General features: G+C 44.3%; 1 protein-coding gene across 1 annotated transcript in view; it reads left to right on the top strand.

The window, feature by feature from the left end:
• The window catches only part of pcnx1 (pecanex 1), a gene marked incomplete at its 5' end in the record, with an annotated part of 31,092 nt that extends 15,860 nt beyond the window's left edge, over positions 1-15,232 (top strand). Inside the window, 23 exons of the mRNA XM_080479817.1 lie at positions 1,012-1,183; positions 2,550-2,660; positions 2,803-2,894; positions 3,015-3,124; positions 3,984-4,089; positions 4,225-4,317; positions 4,920-5,070; positions 5,160-5,301; positions 5,972-6,149; positions 7,321-7,429; positions 7,683-7,812; positions 7,913-7,971; positions 8,517-8,732; positions 9,281-9,534; positions 9,613-9,843; positions 11,056-11,156; positions 11,474-11,624; positions 11,731-11,961; positions 12,577-12,851; positions 12,920-13,098; positions 13,191-13,624; positions 13,939-14,079; positions 14,207-15,232. Of these exons, the coding sequence (XP_080335943.1) occupies positions 1,012-1,183; positions 2,550-2,660; positions 2,803-2,894; positions 3,015-3,124; positions 3,984-4,089; positions 4,225-4,317; positions 4,920-5,070; positions 5,160-5,301; positions 5,972-6,149; positions 7,321-7,429; positions 7,683-7,812; positions 7,913-7,971; positions 8,517-8,732; positions 9,281-9,534; positions 9,613-9,843; positions 11,056-11,156; positions 11,474-11,624; positions 11,731-11,961; positions 12,577-12,851; positions 12,920-13,098; positions 13,191-13,624; positions 13,939-14,079; positions 14,207-14,347 (3,807 nt within the window). The 3' untranslated portion in view covers positions 14,348-15,232. The remainder of the gene's footprint in view (positions 1-1,011; positions 1,184-2,549; positions 2,661-2,802; positions 2,895-3,014; positions 3,125-3,983; positions 4,090-4,224; positions 4,318-4,919; positions 5,071-5,159; positions 5,302-5,971; positions 6,150-7,320; positions 7,430-7,682; positions 7,813-7,912; positions 7,972-8,516; positions 8,733-9,280; positions 9,535-9,612; positions 9,844-11,055; positions 11,157-11,473; positions 11,625-11,730; positions 11,962-12,576; positions 12,852-12,919; positions 13,099-13,190; positions 13,625-13,938; positions 14,080-14,206) is intronic.
• Between the last annotated feature and the right edge of the window lie 175 nt (positions 15,233-15,407).

Genomic DNA, 15,407 nt, shown 5'->3' with positions numbered 1-15,407 from the left:
CTCAACTCTGAATTAAAGCTTTCTTTATGTTGTTGGAATGAATAATGTATTATATTTACTCTATATTTGCTGTCAGTCGTAGTTTATGGGGAATTCAACACTGTCATATCTTTATCAAAACTACAATTTTGCATAAAATATTAAATATAATCCCAAAGGCAAAACTACACAAACAATAATGTAATAATGACCAATACAATAATTGTTTTAACTCAATTAAATGTACCAGAGCCAACAACAGAATAACGTGACAATAGTGGATGACATTGTTGAGCAATATCATAATCTAAAGTCTTTTACATTATTGGTTCATTATAACATTATTTTAAGATCAATAAGAAAATCCTTTGAATATGTGATACCTGCAGCCACTAACTTAATAACTATTATTTCATTAAAATTGTTTGTTTATTAATAAGATATTACTCATCAAAAATCATTCTATTTGATGGCATGGTCACCAAATTCATTCATTCAAGAAACTATTCAGCACTGACTCTGAATTATTGTTGTGGTTTTCCATTTTACCATTTTATTACATTTGTGGCTCAGTTATTTTTTCATTTAAAACGGTGCGGCACGGCTCGGTTGGTAGAGTGGTCGTCTCCCAATCGGCCGAAGTGTCCTTGGGCAAGACACTGAACCCCAAACTCCTCCTATTGGAGTGACAGCGCCTTGCACGGCTGCAGCCTCCATTGGTGTGTGAGTGAATGGGTGAATGTGATGATCGATGTAAAGCACTTTGGAGCTGCTCTCACAACTGTAATCCGCTATACAAGTGAAACTATTTACTATTTAAAATGGACTGAATTATGAGCACATTGGCAGGTGTTGTTATTGTTAAATACTGCTATGATATATCATTTGAAGTTTCTTTTTTTTTCTTTTTTTTTTAAACCAACCAAGGGAGTATAACTCTCACTCCTCTGAGCTTTTACTGAGACAAACCCAGCTTCCTCTGTCATCTGTTTAATGGTGGTCTCCTCTTCCTCCTCCTCCTCCTCCCTGCAGGGCCATAACCGCATCATCGCGTACAGCCGGCCGGTCTACTTCTGCCTGTGCTGCGGCCTCATTTGGCTGCTCCACTACGGCAGTCTGAGGAGCACTTCATCACGCTTCACTCTGTACGGAGTGGCACTCACCAGCTCCTTGGTGCTCACCTCAGCCAGGGACCTCGTCATCGGTAAAGGCCACTTTCTCATTGCATCTCTACTAAGATTACAGAAAAAAATCGTCTTTTTTTTTTTTTTTCAACTGAAGCCTTTTAGTGACTCACGTAGGAGTGAAAAATATTGGGATAATTTGAAAAAAAAAGAAAGTTAAAAGGGCACAGAACAAAACGCATTATGCAAAAAAACATGTAATGTTATAAATGTCAGTGTTTTGTGGAGACTTTCATGGGCGGCAGTGGGAAGCAGGTGTGACGTGCGCTGCCGCTCACAAACCAACCCAGGACTGTTCAGTGGTTTAAAAGTAAAGAGGGAGACTTCCACAGGCCCGGGAACCTCAATGTCAATCACAACTCCTTCTACATATATTCACCAAGTGAGCAGAAACGTCTAAAGTCTCCCTCATCAGCAGTCACAGATGTCCTCCTCCAGGACTGAGTGGGTGTGGTTTGATCACTTTGACTGGCGGGATCCAAACAAGCTGCCAGCCGTCGTCCAGTCCCTCATTCACAACCAGTCTGCTGCTCATGAGTCTGTGACATGACATTATTTCTTATCGACACGCACATCAACCTACACCAACACAGAAAGATCTCTTCTTACGTGGTTTGGAATCTTCCGAGTGTCGGTTCACCACGAAATAGTCACGCTCTTCCAATCTTTGAAGTACTTGAATGTTCATTTCCTGACACAGCGTTGGCCATTAGAGCATCTCAGAAGCGGCAGCTCTTGTTTCCAGTCTGCCGTGGTCGATATCTGTTTGTTTTGTTCATGATCCATCTACATCCGGGATGTCAAACATCAGGCCCGTGGGCCAAAACCGGCCCGCAAGAGGCTCCAGTCCGGCCAAACCCCCAAGCAAATCGCAAAAAGTTCAAGGAAAACGTAAAAGATTAAAACAACATTCTTAAAGATTAACGACACGACGCTGAGACCTGAGCTGACGATGATGCTGCCATGTAACTCAAACATTAGCCTCAATGCTGCCATGCTGTCGGGGCGAGTTTGTGAAAACTTAATGCAACGGCTATGAGTGACATTTCAACGTGTTCAGCACCAAAAAATGTCATTAAAATGGATTTATGTTGAGGTTGGAGTCATTGTCAGTAGGAATTTTGTGAAAATATAGTTATTCTAAAACTATATTACCAGTCTGGCCTAGGCAAGGTGGAATGTATGTGGCCCCTGAATTGAAATGTGGACACTCCTGTCATAGACCATAGTCCTGGAGAGGTCCCACTGCACACCAGTGTGAGGTAGTAATACTTTGTAGTAAACGTCGTTCACTGTCTGAAAGCTTATCTTTTCAAAAGGGCCATAAGATAAACCCTTTGTTTGTGTTTAATCAGGCTGCTTTCTCTCTCCACCGTCTCCCTGCAGTCTTCACTCTGTGTTTTCCCATCATCTTCTTCGTGGGTCTGCTGCCACAAGTCAACACGTTCGTCATGTACCTCTTCGAGCAGCTGGACATCCACGTGTTCGGGGGCAACGGTGAGCGAGCGTCTGACTCCGATCCTCTACGAGTTGTAATGTTGCTGCTCAGCGTCCTGCCTCGGCGTGGCTCGGGTCAGTTTGAGTTCTCTCAACGTGGCGTCCTGTTTTTTTTTTTTTTTGCTTTTCTTTTTCTCTGCAGCGTCCACGAGCCTCCTGTCGGCGCTGTACAGCGTCCTGCGCAGCGTCGTCACCGTCGCTCTGCTCTACGGTTTCTGCTTCGGAGCTCTGAAGGTGAGAGCAAACTTCATATCAACACCTTTATTTACCTCGATGGCTCCACACACACTTGATCACAGCAGTATGAGATGAGACGTGTTACAGCCTTCTGTTGTTCTGCTGCTCTGTCTTCAGGAGACCTGGGAGCCGCACCACATCCCCGTGTTGTTTTCCGTCTTCTGTGGCCTCTTGGTGGCAGTGTCGTACCACCTCAGCCGGCAGAGCGGCGATCCCTCTGTGCTGCTGTGAGTTCCGCCTCCCCGCCGCCACAGACCTCGGTCACATGCCTCACACCGCAGACCAGGGAGTTTTACTCTCCTTCCATGTTCACCTCTGTCTGCAATAACATAAGAACTGATTAAAAACAAAGCTGCTTAATAAAAATGAGAAAAACATCTCATTTCAATGGATACATGATCATTTTGAGCAACTGTAGTTTTAATTTTACTGAATTAAAAGCTATAAAAAAGTGATCGCAATTAAAAGTATAGCATATAAGGAAAGAACTATAAGAATAGTATCACTGTAGAAAGGATTGAATTCAGATGGAAAAAACTACATCCATAAAGGAAAATAGGAAACAAGATTCAAGTAAAAACTGCAGATGAAGTTTGGTCCAATATGTGGTAAATACACCAGAATTCTCCTTCAGGAATCTGGTTGGAAATGTCAAAATATGTTTTCTGGGGAAGTGCAAGTGAAGACTAAAGACAAATATTTGGATATTTGGATTCGGTCCTATAACAAAATATCTGAGAAAAATGTTGTTTCTGACAAACGAGAAAGTAATGACAAAAGATTGTGGAAGAAATCTTCTGAAAGGAAACATGTGTTCACGTGTTTTATGTGTTTTTAATCCAGGTTAACAGGAAGACAAATCCAGAGCGGGTTTGGTTCTTGTATTAGAGAAACTTGTTTTCAAACTGTTTATTTAATCGATGTAGAATATTTAGAAGTTTCACAACGTCTCTTATTTTTTTCCATTTTCTTCTTCGGCTGTTTCTTAACAGACGCTGATTTAATACATTTCCTCTGACGTGAATGACCCCCTGAAAGACGAGGGACTTTTGAATCTGTTCATGTTTTTTCCTTCCGCTGTCTCAGCTCGCTGATCCAGTCGAAGCTTTTACCCAACGTGAGAGACAAGAATCCAGAGGACCCCCTGGCGGAGGTGCAGGACCCGCTGCCGGAGAAGCTCCGGGCCTCGGTGGTCAGTTCAAACTTTTTTCTAATTAGAGGCAGAAATAATTCCCTGGAAAGTCATTTAATCTGTTAAATGGTGAAGTTGATGGTCTTTCTTTGTATCCCAGCCACAATATGTTAATTCTTTTTTAATGAAATGTAGAATGAGCGCCTGCAGTCCGACCTGATCGTCTGCGTCGTCATCGCCGTCCTTTACTTCGCCATCCACGTCAGCACCGTGTTCATCGCTCTACAGGTACGCGCCATGTTTTCTCTCTTTAAACATAAATGAAAGGTGAAAAGCATGAAGAGCTTAAACATTTTCACATTTATGAGGAACATTTTCTTAATGGTGATAAAAATGTTATTTTTGTTTGTACTGAAATGTGTATTTATTGTGTTTTTTATTTAATAATATTCAGACTGAGATTAAGAATTTCACCTCCAAGGGAATTCCTGTTCTTGACCAGTAACAACTGTGATCACAGCACAACTTAATACTATTATGAATAGAAATATAAAGACAAAGATTGATAAACTTACTCAAAATAGTCCCACTAAAGTAAGAAATAGATTAAAACATTCTCCCTCTTGTACGGAATCTTTAAAATGACCGAAGAGACCAAATCTTTCAAATTCCAAACTTAATGCAGTTGATTGTTTTTCCTGATGGAACAGCAGAATGACATTAATTTCACCAAGTAGTTAATAAACTGAATCCCTCCTGGATTTGTCGCCAGTGTAGAACGGGAAATGAGAGTTAAGCAGATAGAACTTCAGCGAACTTCTGAACAAGAGTCTTCAAGTACTCTTGAAGTAGCAGACGGACGCTCATGAGAGGATGTTTGTGTTCCCCAGCCTTTCCTCAGTTACGTCCTGTACGCTCTGCTGGGGACGGTGGGCCTGCTCACGCACTACCTGCTGCCTCAGGTCCGAAAGCAGCTGCCGTGGTACTGCTTCTCTCACCCTCTGCTCAAGACCAAGGAGTACTACCAGTTCGAAGTCAGAGGTACGTCGTCTCTTCCGACTCGGCCTGAGATTTCTTTTTTAAAGACTCTCAAGCCGGATGGATTTGTTGATTTGTCTCCGCCCCGTCAGACGCAGCTCACGTCATGTGGTTCGAGAAGCTTCACGTTTGGCTGCTGTTTGTGGAGAAGAACGTCCTCTATCCGCTCGTCATCCTCAACGAGCTGAGCGGCAGCGCCAGAGAGCTCGCCAGCCCCAAGCGGCTCGACACCGAGTGAGGACCCTCAATGATTCACAGCTTTCTCCAACCATTTTAAAATACCTATTTCATCTTCGCTGCTGGTTGTTACATCACTTTACGTCAGTCTCTTATTTGGTTAATGACCAGCTCTCTAAATATTTCCAGTTTTACAGATATTTTTGTGTATTTAAAATATACAAATACAAAACCATCATTTTCATGTTTGTTTTGTTCAAATCAGATATCTCACATTATTTATGTCCAAATCTAAGTTTCCCTTTTTTTTTTTTAAATGGTAGGTTTTATGCATTTCTTGAATACCAGGAGAGTTCCTGACTCTTGTGTTCTATAAACTACTTCCTGTCACTGTGACACTTCGTTCCATTGCTTTGGAATTGAACCAGTTTTTTTTTAAAGATGTCTGTTCCTTTCAAAGTAAAGTGACTTTCTCTTTTTTTCAAGCCTTTCTTGGATGTTGTTCATTGGCAATATGTTTTTATTGACTTTATATAAAACCTGAAGAATATAATAATCAACTATATCATAACATTTTCGTGACTTACATTTAATAAATAGTGGGTTTGATGGATCTCTATATCTAATATTTTATATTGTTTTCAGAGCATTTTTTTGTAAAAGTTTTGGTCCGTTCTTTCCATATCCCCCGGCTCAAAATCTATATTTTTTCCACTTCCTGTTCCAGGGTGGGCGCTCTGATGATCACAGTGGCGGGCCTGAAGCTGCTCCGGTCCTCCTACAGCAGTCCCACCTACCAGTATGTGACCATCCTCTTCACCGTCCTCTTCTTCACCTTCGACTACCGTCACCTCTCGGAGACGCTGCTGCTCGACCTCTTTCTCATGTCCATCGTTTTCAGCAAGGTGAGCGGGGGATTACGATCCAGGTGTCTGTATTCTCGTCGTTTGTGGTGTGCGTGTTGCTTTTCATCACATCTTGAAGACAGACGCACAAACCCTGACAGGGAACTGACACAACTATTCACAAAGCATTTATCTTTGTAGATTGGCAAACATGAAAGAACTGTTTCTTGGTGGAACCTGAAGAGCAAGTCAAACAATAATAATTCACTCACATTCTCCAATATCTGATCGTATATGACCAGGATTGTAGTAAACTGCACTTTTCTTGAACTGGTTGTAGAGTTTTATTCCACAATGTTGTTGCTCGGGCGTACAGATGAAGCAATAGTGTGTCAGTTTAAAAAAAACATGCACTGTGTGGAGGAAGTTAACCTCCTACAGTGAAGAGAGACTGACAGCGCAGCAAAAAGTTCTTACATAATTAAACAAAACAAAAAAAACAGTCGGCAGGATCTTCCCAGGTCCAATCTGCTCTCGTAAACAAGCTTCTCCGTCTCGGCTGTGATCGTTGGTGTTGGAGGAAAAGACTCCGGGGAGGGAGTGAGAACAGGCTTACTCACACACACACATGATTTATGGCTCAAAAGGCAAAAGGATCCGTGACAAATCCAAACAATTGTTGGAGGAGGTGCAGACAAACCTGTTTAAAAAGATAAATAAATAAAAGATGCTGGATTCTGTGTTTTTTCTTGAGGCGGCTGCATTTTGAAGGTTGTGTGACGATTCTATGGAAAGTAATGAACAATGTGACTGTACGTTGTAATACTATTTCAGTTTGGGGAGAATTTAGTGAAATGGTTCAATGTTCAGTGTTTGTGTTGGTGGGAGATTCCTTATTTGAGAATATGTGTCATTAAGTCAGTGGTGATCAAGTATCTGATTACAAATGCTTATAGTTCTGTAATTGCTCATGCTGTTTTCTCAGTGTTAAGTTGCTCAGACTCTGTTACTGCGTGACAAATTGTGACTGAATATGCTCAGAAACTAAATTATTTAAATTTGTTCTTTTTATGTTGCTATTTTCATCGATAACAATACATTCATAGGAATGTTGTAAAGTTTAATCTGGTGGTTTATTTAGATTCACGCATCACGGCTGTGTCGTTTTCTGTACCGGAGTTCAGTGAAGATTCATTCCTGTGCTCCCGTCTTGGTGTTTCTGTGACTGCAGATGTGGGAGCTGTTCTACAAGCTGCACTTCGTCTACACCTACATCGCTCCCTGGCAGATCACATGGGGCTCGGCCTTCCACGCCTTCGCTCAGCCCTTCGCTGTGCCTCGTATCCTTCCGCCGCACGCATCACACACACACACACACACACACACACACACACACACACACACACACACACACACACACACACACACACACACACACACACACACACACACACACATACACCGAGTCCCCGGGACTGAATAATGATCTCTGTTTGTGTTGATACACAGGTGTATTAGTTTTTATAAAGCTTGTTTGAAACGCACACAAAATGCCAAAACCTTCCAAAGAGGCCTTGACCCGAGCGCCTCCAGACTCCGCCATGCTCTTCGTCCAGGCAGTCGTTTCGGCCGTCTTCTCCACTCCCCTCAACCCTTTCCTGGGCAGCGCCATCTTCATCACCTCCTACGTCCGCCCGGTCAAGTTCTGGGAGAGAGACTACAAGTAATAACAAATTAGAAAGCAAGAAAAGAAAAAAGACTTTAAGCACAAAGGGTGAATCGTCTCCTTCCTTTTAAATATTAGTATTTTTCTGTTTGTGCAGCACGAAGCGAGTGGATCACTCCAACACCCGGCTGGCCTCTCAGCTGGACAGAAACCCAGGTGAGACCATGTCATTGAAATCACACACCGATTTATATATAGTTTATTGAAGAAGAAAAAATGTAAATAAATTACTGAGGTTAGTTAAGGCCGGCTTTAACCCTTTAATGAATCGATCGCCTGGGTTTATTTAGCGTATTTGGCTATAAAATTAAAATGAAATGAGTTGAATGCTCTGCTCCTTTTCCTAAGATGACGTCTTCACTGGGGATTTTATGTGTGACACACTTGGCATTCTTGCCTCTGATTGGCCGGTCGTTGGTAGAAGTCCAGTAATCCACCATAATGACTAATATATGAACACAAAGCTGTTTTTCCTTTCTTTCTGATCATTTTTGAATGTTGTCTCTATCAAGAGTGTTCTGGGAGTCACTTTTGTAAGAGGAACACGTCTGAACAGGGCCACCTTGCCACCTTGCCGAACTTCTCAGATGTTTCCTCATTGCAAACGGCTTCATGTACAGTTTATTCAGCTCTATAATCACATGAATCGCATTTGGAAATGCAGCAGAGTTACCTCCTCACCTCTCCTCCTCCTCCAACAGGCTCCGACGACAACAACCTGAACTCCATCTTCTACGAGCACCTGACCCGCTCGCTGCAGCACAGCCTGTGCGGCGACCTCCTGCTGGGCCGCTGGGGAAACTTCAGCACGGGGGATTGCTTCATCCTGGCCTCCGACTACCTGAACGCCCTGGTTCACCTCATCGAGATCGGCAACGGCCTGGTGACCTTCCAGCTGCGGGGGCTGGAGTTCAGAGGTGAGGAGAACATAAAACACACCAGCCGATGGCCCAGATAGATTAAAAAAAAAGAAATAAATCATTTGGTTACAACAGAAGTGAAATGATGTCACACTTCCTGTTTTCGCTGGCAGGTTTTACTAAACCTGAGATCTTTCAGTGACATTGGATCTTCAATATCAGAATGTTACATGATTCAGTCTTTATCTTCAGCACACCTGGTCGCGTGTCACCACCGAGGTTTAATTGACTCAGAAAAGCCAGCTGAGATCATGTGACACAGTGAACTTTCTACGGTATGAGAGACACTCCTCACAGTGTGTCAATGAGCAACTCTGGCTGGAGATGGAAAATGTTCCTACAGCTTCTGTCAACTCAGCAGTTAAACGTAGTTCGGCTCCAAAGGTTTTCACAGTCACAGTGGTGCTTGTTTTCATGTCGCCCTCTCTGCTCTGCTGTGTCCAGGACATTGAATCCTCATATTAAAGAGTTTCAGGGCCTGTTTGTTATGATTCAGTGTCCGTCCCTCTTCAGTAAGCTCCATCATGAGTCTTGTCCCTTTCTAGGAACTTACTGCCAGCAGAGGGAAGTGGAGGCCATTACTGAAGGCGTGGAGGAAGATGAGGGCTGCTGCTGCTGTGAACCGGGCCACCTTCCCCACATCCTGTCCTTTAACGCTGCCTTTGGGCAGCGCTGGTTGGCCTGGGAGGTGTTGGTCACTAAATATGTCCTGGAGGGCTACAGCATCACCGACAACAGCGCCGCGTCCATGCTGCAGGTGTTCGATCTGCGACGCATCCTCACCACCTACTATGTCAAGGTTCGTTGAAACAGATGAGACTTTATAGGAAAGATTCTGTTTGGGTTTTTATAGTTTGTGATAATTCTCCTCCATCAGGGCATCATCTATTACGTGATCGCTTCACCGAAACTGGAGGAGTGGCTGGCTAACGAGACCATGAAGGACGGCCTGCGGGGGTGTGGAGAGAGGAACTACGTGGACCTGGATCCCACCTTCAATCCAAACATCGACGAGGACTACGACCATCGGCTCGCCGGCATCTCCAGGGACAGCTTCTGCGGAGTCTATCTGGGCTGGATCCAGTACTGCAACTCCAGAAGGGCCAAGGTAATGCTGACCTTAAGAAATCTACGGCTCATCATTCTCATGGCTTTAGGCAGAAATCGGTGTCGGGGGGTGGGGGCAATTAAAAAAAAAATAATAATTACAATCTAATGCATTCTGGACGAGTAAATACTAAATACTACATCGTGACATGAAGATTTTGCTTCTTACCAGTAATGTATTTCCTTTTCTCCTTGACATCTTTTCTCATGCATTCAATATACTTTCTTCTTGTTAAAAAGTGTTTTTTCTTTTAAGGTGATGGCTTGTTTTCATTGGTGAGGATTGTCAATACTTATATCAAAATCAGCATTTTCACAGCAAAAAATACTTTATTCTTCAGTGAAAAGCATGAATGATGTGCAGTTATCCAAACATGTGTCAACATTTCGGAAATGAAAAATTAGATCCATCATAGGTTCAAAGATTTAGTCCCACCTGTGTGGATTCTGCAGATATACGTAATCCCTCAGCATATTGGAAAGAAAATTAGTCCGAATTCCTCTGCTTTGCCCCGGCGTTTGAACGCACCAGGACGAGTCCGAGAAACACGAACCAATCAGAGGCCGCCTTTCAAAACGTATAGACCAGGTGGTATCATTTGACCAATCACGTTGCTCGTTACTGGGCGTAATACAAACCGGAAGTCAGTTGTGAACTCGAGACGAGAATTTGCTGAATTTTCGCGGAAAAAGATGAATTTTGGCAAAATTAGACGGTGACAAGTAGTGACGGCCATTATACACAGATTTTAGACGCTTTGAGCAACACGTCCGCTATTTTTTCGGCCGTCTGTTCCGAAAATTGACCGTCCGAATGACGACTGGCTGCCTAAAACCATTGATCATCCCACACTTCAGTCCTTCAAGCTATTTATTTCAGTTACACGTAACGCTTGGCGGTTGCTTTTTGTGCACAAAAACACACATCTTGACATTAACAGCTCAAACTTCAAACGATTTAAAGATCACACACGTCCTTTAGCACTTTGACTTTATCTAAAAAGACTCTGTTCTGCTCCCTGAGGGACGCTCCAGTCAGAAGACACCAGTTTAATAAGTGGAGACTTGTCGGGGTCGACTCTTCAGACGCATTCAAAAAGCGAGATTTTCAGATGATTAAAAAAAAAAAAAAAAAAAATGATAAAGATAAAAGTCCAAATGTAATTGGAGTTTCATGAGTCTTCTGTGTCTGTGTTGTTTTTGTGTTTTGTAGCCTCTGGAGAGCGAGAAAGACTCTGCTCTGGTGCTGCTCTGCTTCGGTCTGTGTGTGTTGGGAAGAAGAGCTCTGGGAACCGCAGCACATCACATGTCCAGGTTATTTAGGCTTTTTTATTCTAAATCAGTTTTTCATGTGTTCATCATGTTATGTAACACAACAAAAAGTAGTTTTTCCTTTAATACCGCTTTTTATTTAATCTTTGATTCTTTTAAATCATTTTTTTATTTGTTTGTATTTATTTTGGGAAAAAAATGTTTATTTAACATGTTTAGTTTTTGTCTTAAAATTTTAAAGCCGTTAAAATTAAACTTGAAACTTAAAGCTGAAGGTGTTTTCTCCCCTTGTCCTTTCTGTCTGTGCTTTTGATGAGTGAAATAGTTCATAACTGTTGTTTCCTCTCTTTTCCACACAGTAACCTGGAGTCGTTCCTTTACGGACTTCATGCCTTGTTTAAGGGAGATTTCCGGATCTCTTCGATAAGAGACGAGTGGATCTTCGCCGACATGGAGCTGCTCAGGAAAGTCGTGGTTCCCGGAATCCGAATGTCCCTCAAACTCCACCAGGTGGGATTCCAGGTGTCACTACACCCACATCACCCACCGCTCCCACCACCTTCTGGGGTTAAAGTGCTTTTGTTTGTTTGTTTGTTTGTTTGTTTTTCTCTGTCAGGACCACTTCACTTCCCCCGACGAGTACGACGAGCCGGCGGTTCTTTTCGAGGCCATCTCCTCCCACCAGCAGAACCTGGTCATCGCCCACGAGGGCGACCCGGCCTGGCGGAGCGCCGTGCTGTCCAACGCCCCGTCGCTGCTCGCGCTGCGCCACGTCCTGGACGAAGGCACCAACGAGTACAAGATCATCATGCTCAATCGCAGATACCTCAGCTTCCGGGTCATCAAGGTGACGAGGACTCAAATATGACAAAATCATCCGGTTTCCACAACCAGAAATACGTACATGTTTGGGACGATGTGCATAATGTGAAGAAAACTTTTTTTTTAAATCAAGCTGGAGTGATTTTAAACCCGCGTGTCTTCATAATACAACCAATCAGATGTGGAAAACAAGAGATTGGATTATATGAAAACTATCGGGTCAACTTGAATTTGATGGCTGCAGCACATCTCAAAGAAATTGGGACATTAGAGACAGAAAAGCAAGAAAATACCAACTTGTTGAGTTTGTTGAGTAGCTAGAATCAGACTGACGTTCATCTGCTTAAAATGTCTCAGCTGATCGTCTCACTCCCACATGTTCACACATGGGAAAGGGATTCTACACATTAATCACATTTGTTTTAAATATGTTGCAATAAAATTCGAGATGAGTTGATCGAATTTCTTAGAAACCTAAAATTGCTTAAATCAAATTGTTTCCATCCTGAACATCGTCCAAACGTTTATAGACTTGTGGTAGTAGAATGTGATATTTCTCCTCTCTGTTCTCCAGTTCAATCTGACTTCACTACAACTGAATACGAGTGTTTATGGATGAATTTCCCCACCTGTGCTGCAGGTGAACAAAGAGTGTGTCCGAGGCCTTTGGGCAGGGCAGCAGCAGGAGCTGGTGTTCCTCAGGAACAGGAACCCGGAGCGCGGGAGCATCCAGAACGCCAAGCAGGCTCTGCGCAACATGATCAACTCCTCCTGCGACCAGCCCATCGGCTACCCCATCTACGTCTCCCCGCTGACCACCTCCTACTGCAACTCGCACCCGCAGCTCGGACACATCCTGGGAGGCCCCATCAGCATCGGAAACATCCGGAACTTTGTGGTCAGCACCTGGCACAGGTCTGTTTGCAGCAGGGAAAGCTTGTTGGAGATTGAGCCCAAAGTGACGCGGGTGTTGTCTTCTCCAGGTTACGGAAAGGCTGCGGTGCCGGCTGTAACAGCGGAGGAAACATCGAGGATTCGGACGCAGGCGGTTTGTCGTGCGGCAGCGGAAACGGCACCGGGGGAGACTCCCAGCAGAGCTCGGTGTCGCACGGAGGCACCTCCGGACCTGCTCCGCCTCACTCGTATCAGCCCCATTCTCTGGGTGAGAACTCTTTCAGGGCAGCCGCTGTGGCTCTGACGTTACCCGGAAGCGTCCGTTGATCTGAACTTCCTGTTGTCCTCCCCCGCGTCCAGGCACCAGTCAGAGCTCCCACTCCGTTCAGTCGGGTTTGGTGCGCCACTCGCCGGCCCGGGCCTCCGTGGCCAGCCAGTCCTCGTCGTACCGCTACAGCAGCAGCCGCCACTCGTCCCTGCGCACGTCCACCACGGGCCTGGAGCCCTGCCGGCGCTCCTCCACCAGCCAGCTGTCCCTGCGCACGCTCCCCACGTCCCTGCAGCTCCGGCTGGGCTCCACCTCCGACCCCGCCGGCCCCTCCGCCTCGCTCTCCAGCCAAAGCATCCCGCCCTGCAAACGCCACACGCTGGTGGGCCTCCTGGGCAACGACGGCCTGTGCAGCGTGGTGACGGACCCGCTCAGCCAGCACCACCACCACCACCACCACTACCCACAGCAGCACAACCCCACCATCTCCACCGTGCGGCGAGACGACATCTCCTACAGAGTGCAGGTCTGTGCACATTCTCCCAAAGCAGGGTCAAATGGCCCCCAATCCCTGCACAGTTCAGCCTGAGTCAGGGTTTGTCCCTGTGTGCGGTAGGTTTTAGTGATATCGAAACAGATTTCCTCATATTTCCCTTCTCTATCCTTTATTCCACTGACTTTTTGATAGTTTATTACAGCTTTATCTGCGCAGTTACATCAGCAAGCTTCTCTTTCTCGCAGTCCCAGTGCACCATTTCTCTTTTAGATGTTTGAAGAAGAAGAAAAAAACTCTAGAAGTCATTAAATTAATCATTTCTTTCGCCCATGAATGATCTGCAGATTGTGGACGTCAGTCAGGTGCTGGAGAATATCAACCTATCGAAGCGGAAAGAGCTGCAGTGGCCTGACGAGACGGCGAGACTGAGGGCAGGACGGACCTGCTGGAGAGAGTGGAGCCCTGTGGAGGGCATGGAGGGACATGTGAGTATTTCACAACTGTGTTTTAACCGTTAACTCATCTTCACGAGTGAGTGCATTGATGGCAGAAGGATAATCAGCACAATGTCTCAACACATCCACTTCTATATGTGTGTGTGTGTGTGTGCAGGTGATTCACCGGTGGGTGCCTTGTAGCCGAGACGCAGCCAATCGCTCCCATATCGACAAGACCATCCTGCTGGTACAGGTGGACGATAAGCTAGTGCCCATCATTGAGACTGGGGTCATTGAATTGGGCGCCGAGGTTTGACAGAAAGCACACACACACACACACACTGTGTGGAGACGAAGCCAGCGGCCCTCGGCGGGACGCTCGCGGACAAACAGGAAGCGGGAGCTCTCCCCCCTCCCCCGTTCCTGCTCGCTGAGGGGGAGAGGAAGCCAGGGAAAAAAAAAAGTGCAAGCACAGGCGGAGCGGACAATTTACCCGACATGCTTTGCTGCTGCGCCCACAGACATCCACAGTATCTGCCTTGCTTCGCGTCTCAGAAATGCTGCATGACGGTGAACGGCCCTTAAGTTAAGCGATTGATTTCTATGCATTTCATCAACGATTCTGTTGGAGATTTCCCGACCGAGCTGAGTGTACGGAGCACGCCGAGATTATTTTTCATCTGTCGTCGTTTGTCCTTAAAAAGATAATTTGCCAAATAAGTCTATTAAATATCTGCCATGGTTTCAAACACATTAAAAAGCTTTTTTTTTTTTTCTTTTTCTTTTTCTTTTTCTTGCTGCCATGACTGCAGAGTCGACGGCGCAGGGCGGCCGTCGGAGCCTCGGCGCCGCCGCCGCCGCCGCCCTCGACAAACTCTGCTCCATTGTTCTCATTCCTTTAGATTGGTTTGAAATTTGCAGGATTAATTTGCGCAAAAAAAAAGAAAAGAACTTGCACTATGTTTTTTTTTTTTCTAATTATTATTATTAATTCACAGTGATGCACTACAATCTTTAGATGATATCACAGTTTTATTTATTACAGACTCTGAATGGCCATGGTTACCGATGCCTTGGGAATGAAAAAAAAAATGCAATCATTATTCTGTTTTCTGCCATTTTTTTTTTTTTATTTTGTGTTTGATAAACTTGAAAATAACTTTTTACTGTATATGATTATATCTAAATATATATATCTATAAATATATATATATTTACACAAATATATATATATATAACGGCGATGTATAAAGGTTTTTGTTTTCAATATTTATTACTGTGAATATAGTATTTACACTTTGTTAAATCTTTTTTTTTTTTTTTTTCTTTTTCATTTTGGGACAAAGGTTAATGTATTAAGGACCATTGGTTAAAAA

Source organism: Lipophrys pholis (genome assembly GCF_963383615.2).
Source record: "Lipophrys pholis genome assembly, chromosome: 14".
Taxonomy (NCBI): Eukaryota; Metazoa; Chordata; class Actinopteri; order Blenniiformes; family Blenniidae; genus Lipophrys; species Lipophrys pholis.
Note: the sequence above shows the minus strand (reverse complement) of the source record. Positions and strands in the feature narration are given on the sequence as shown.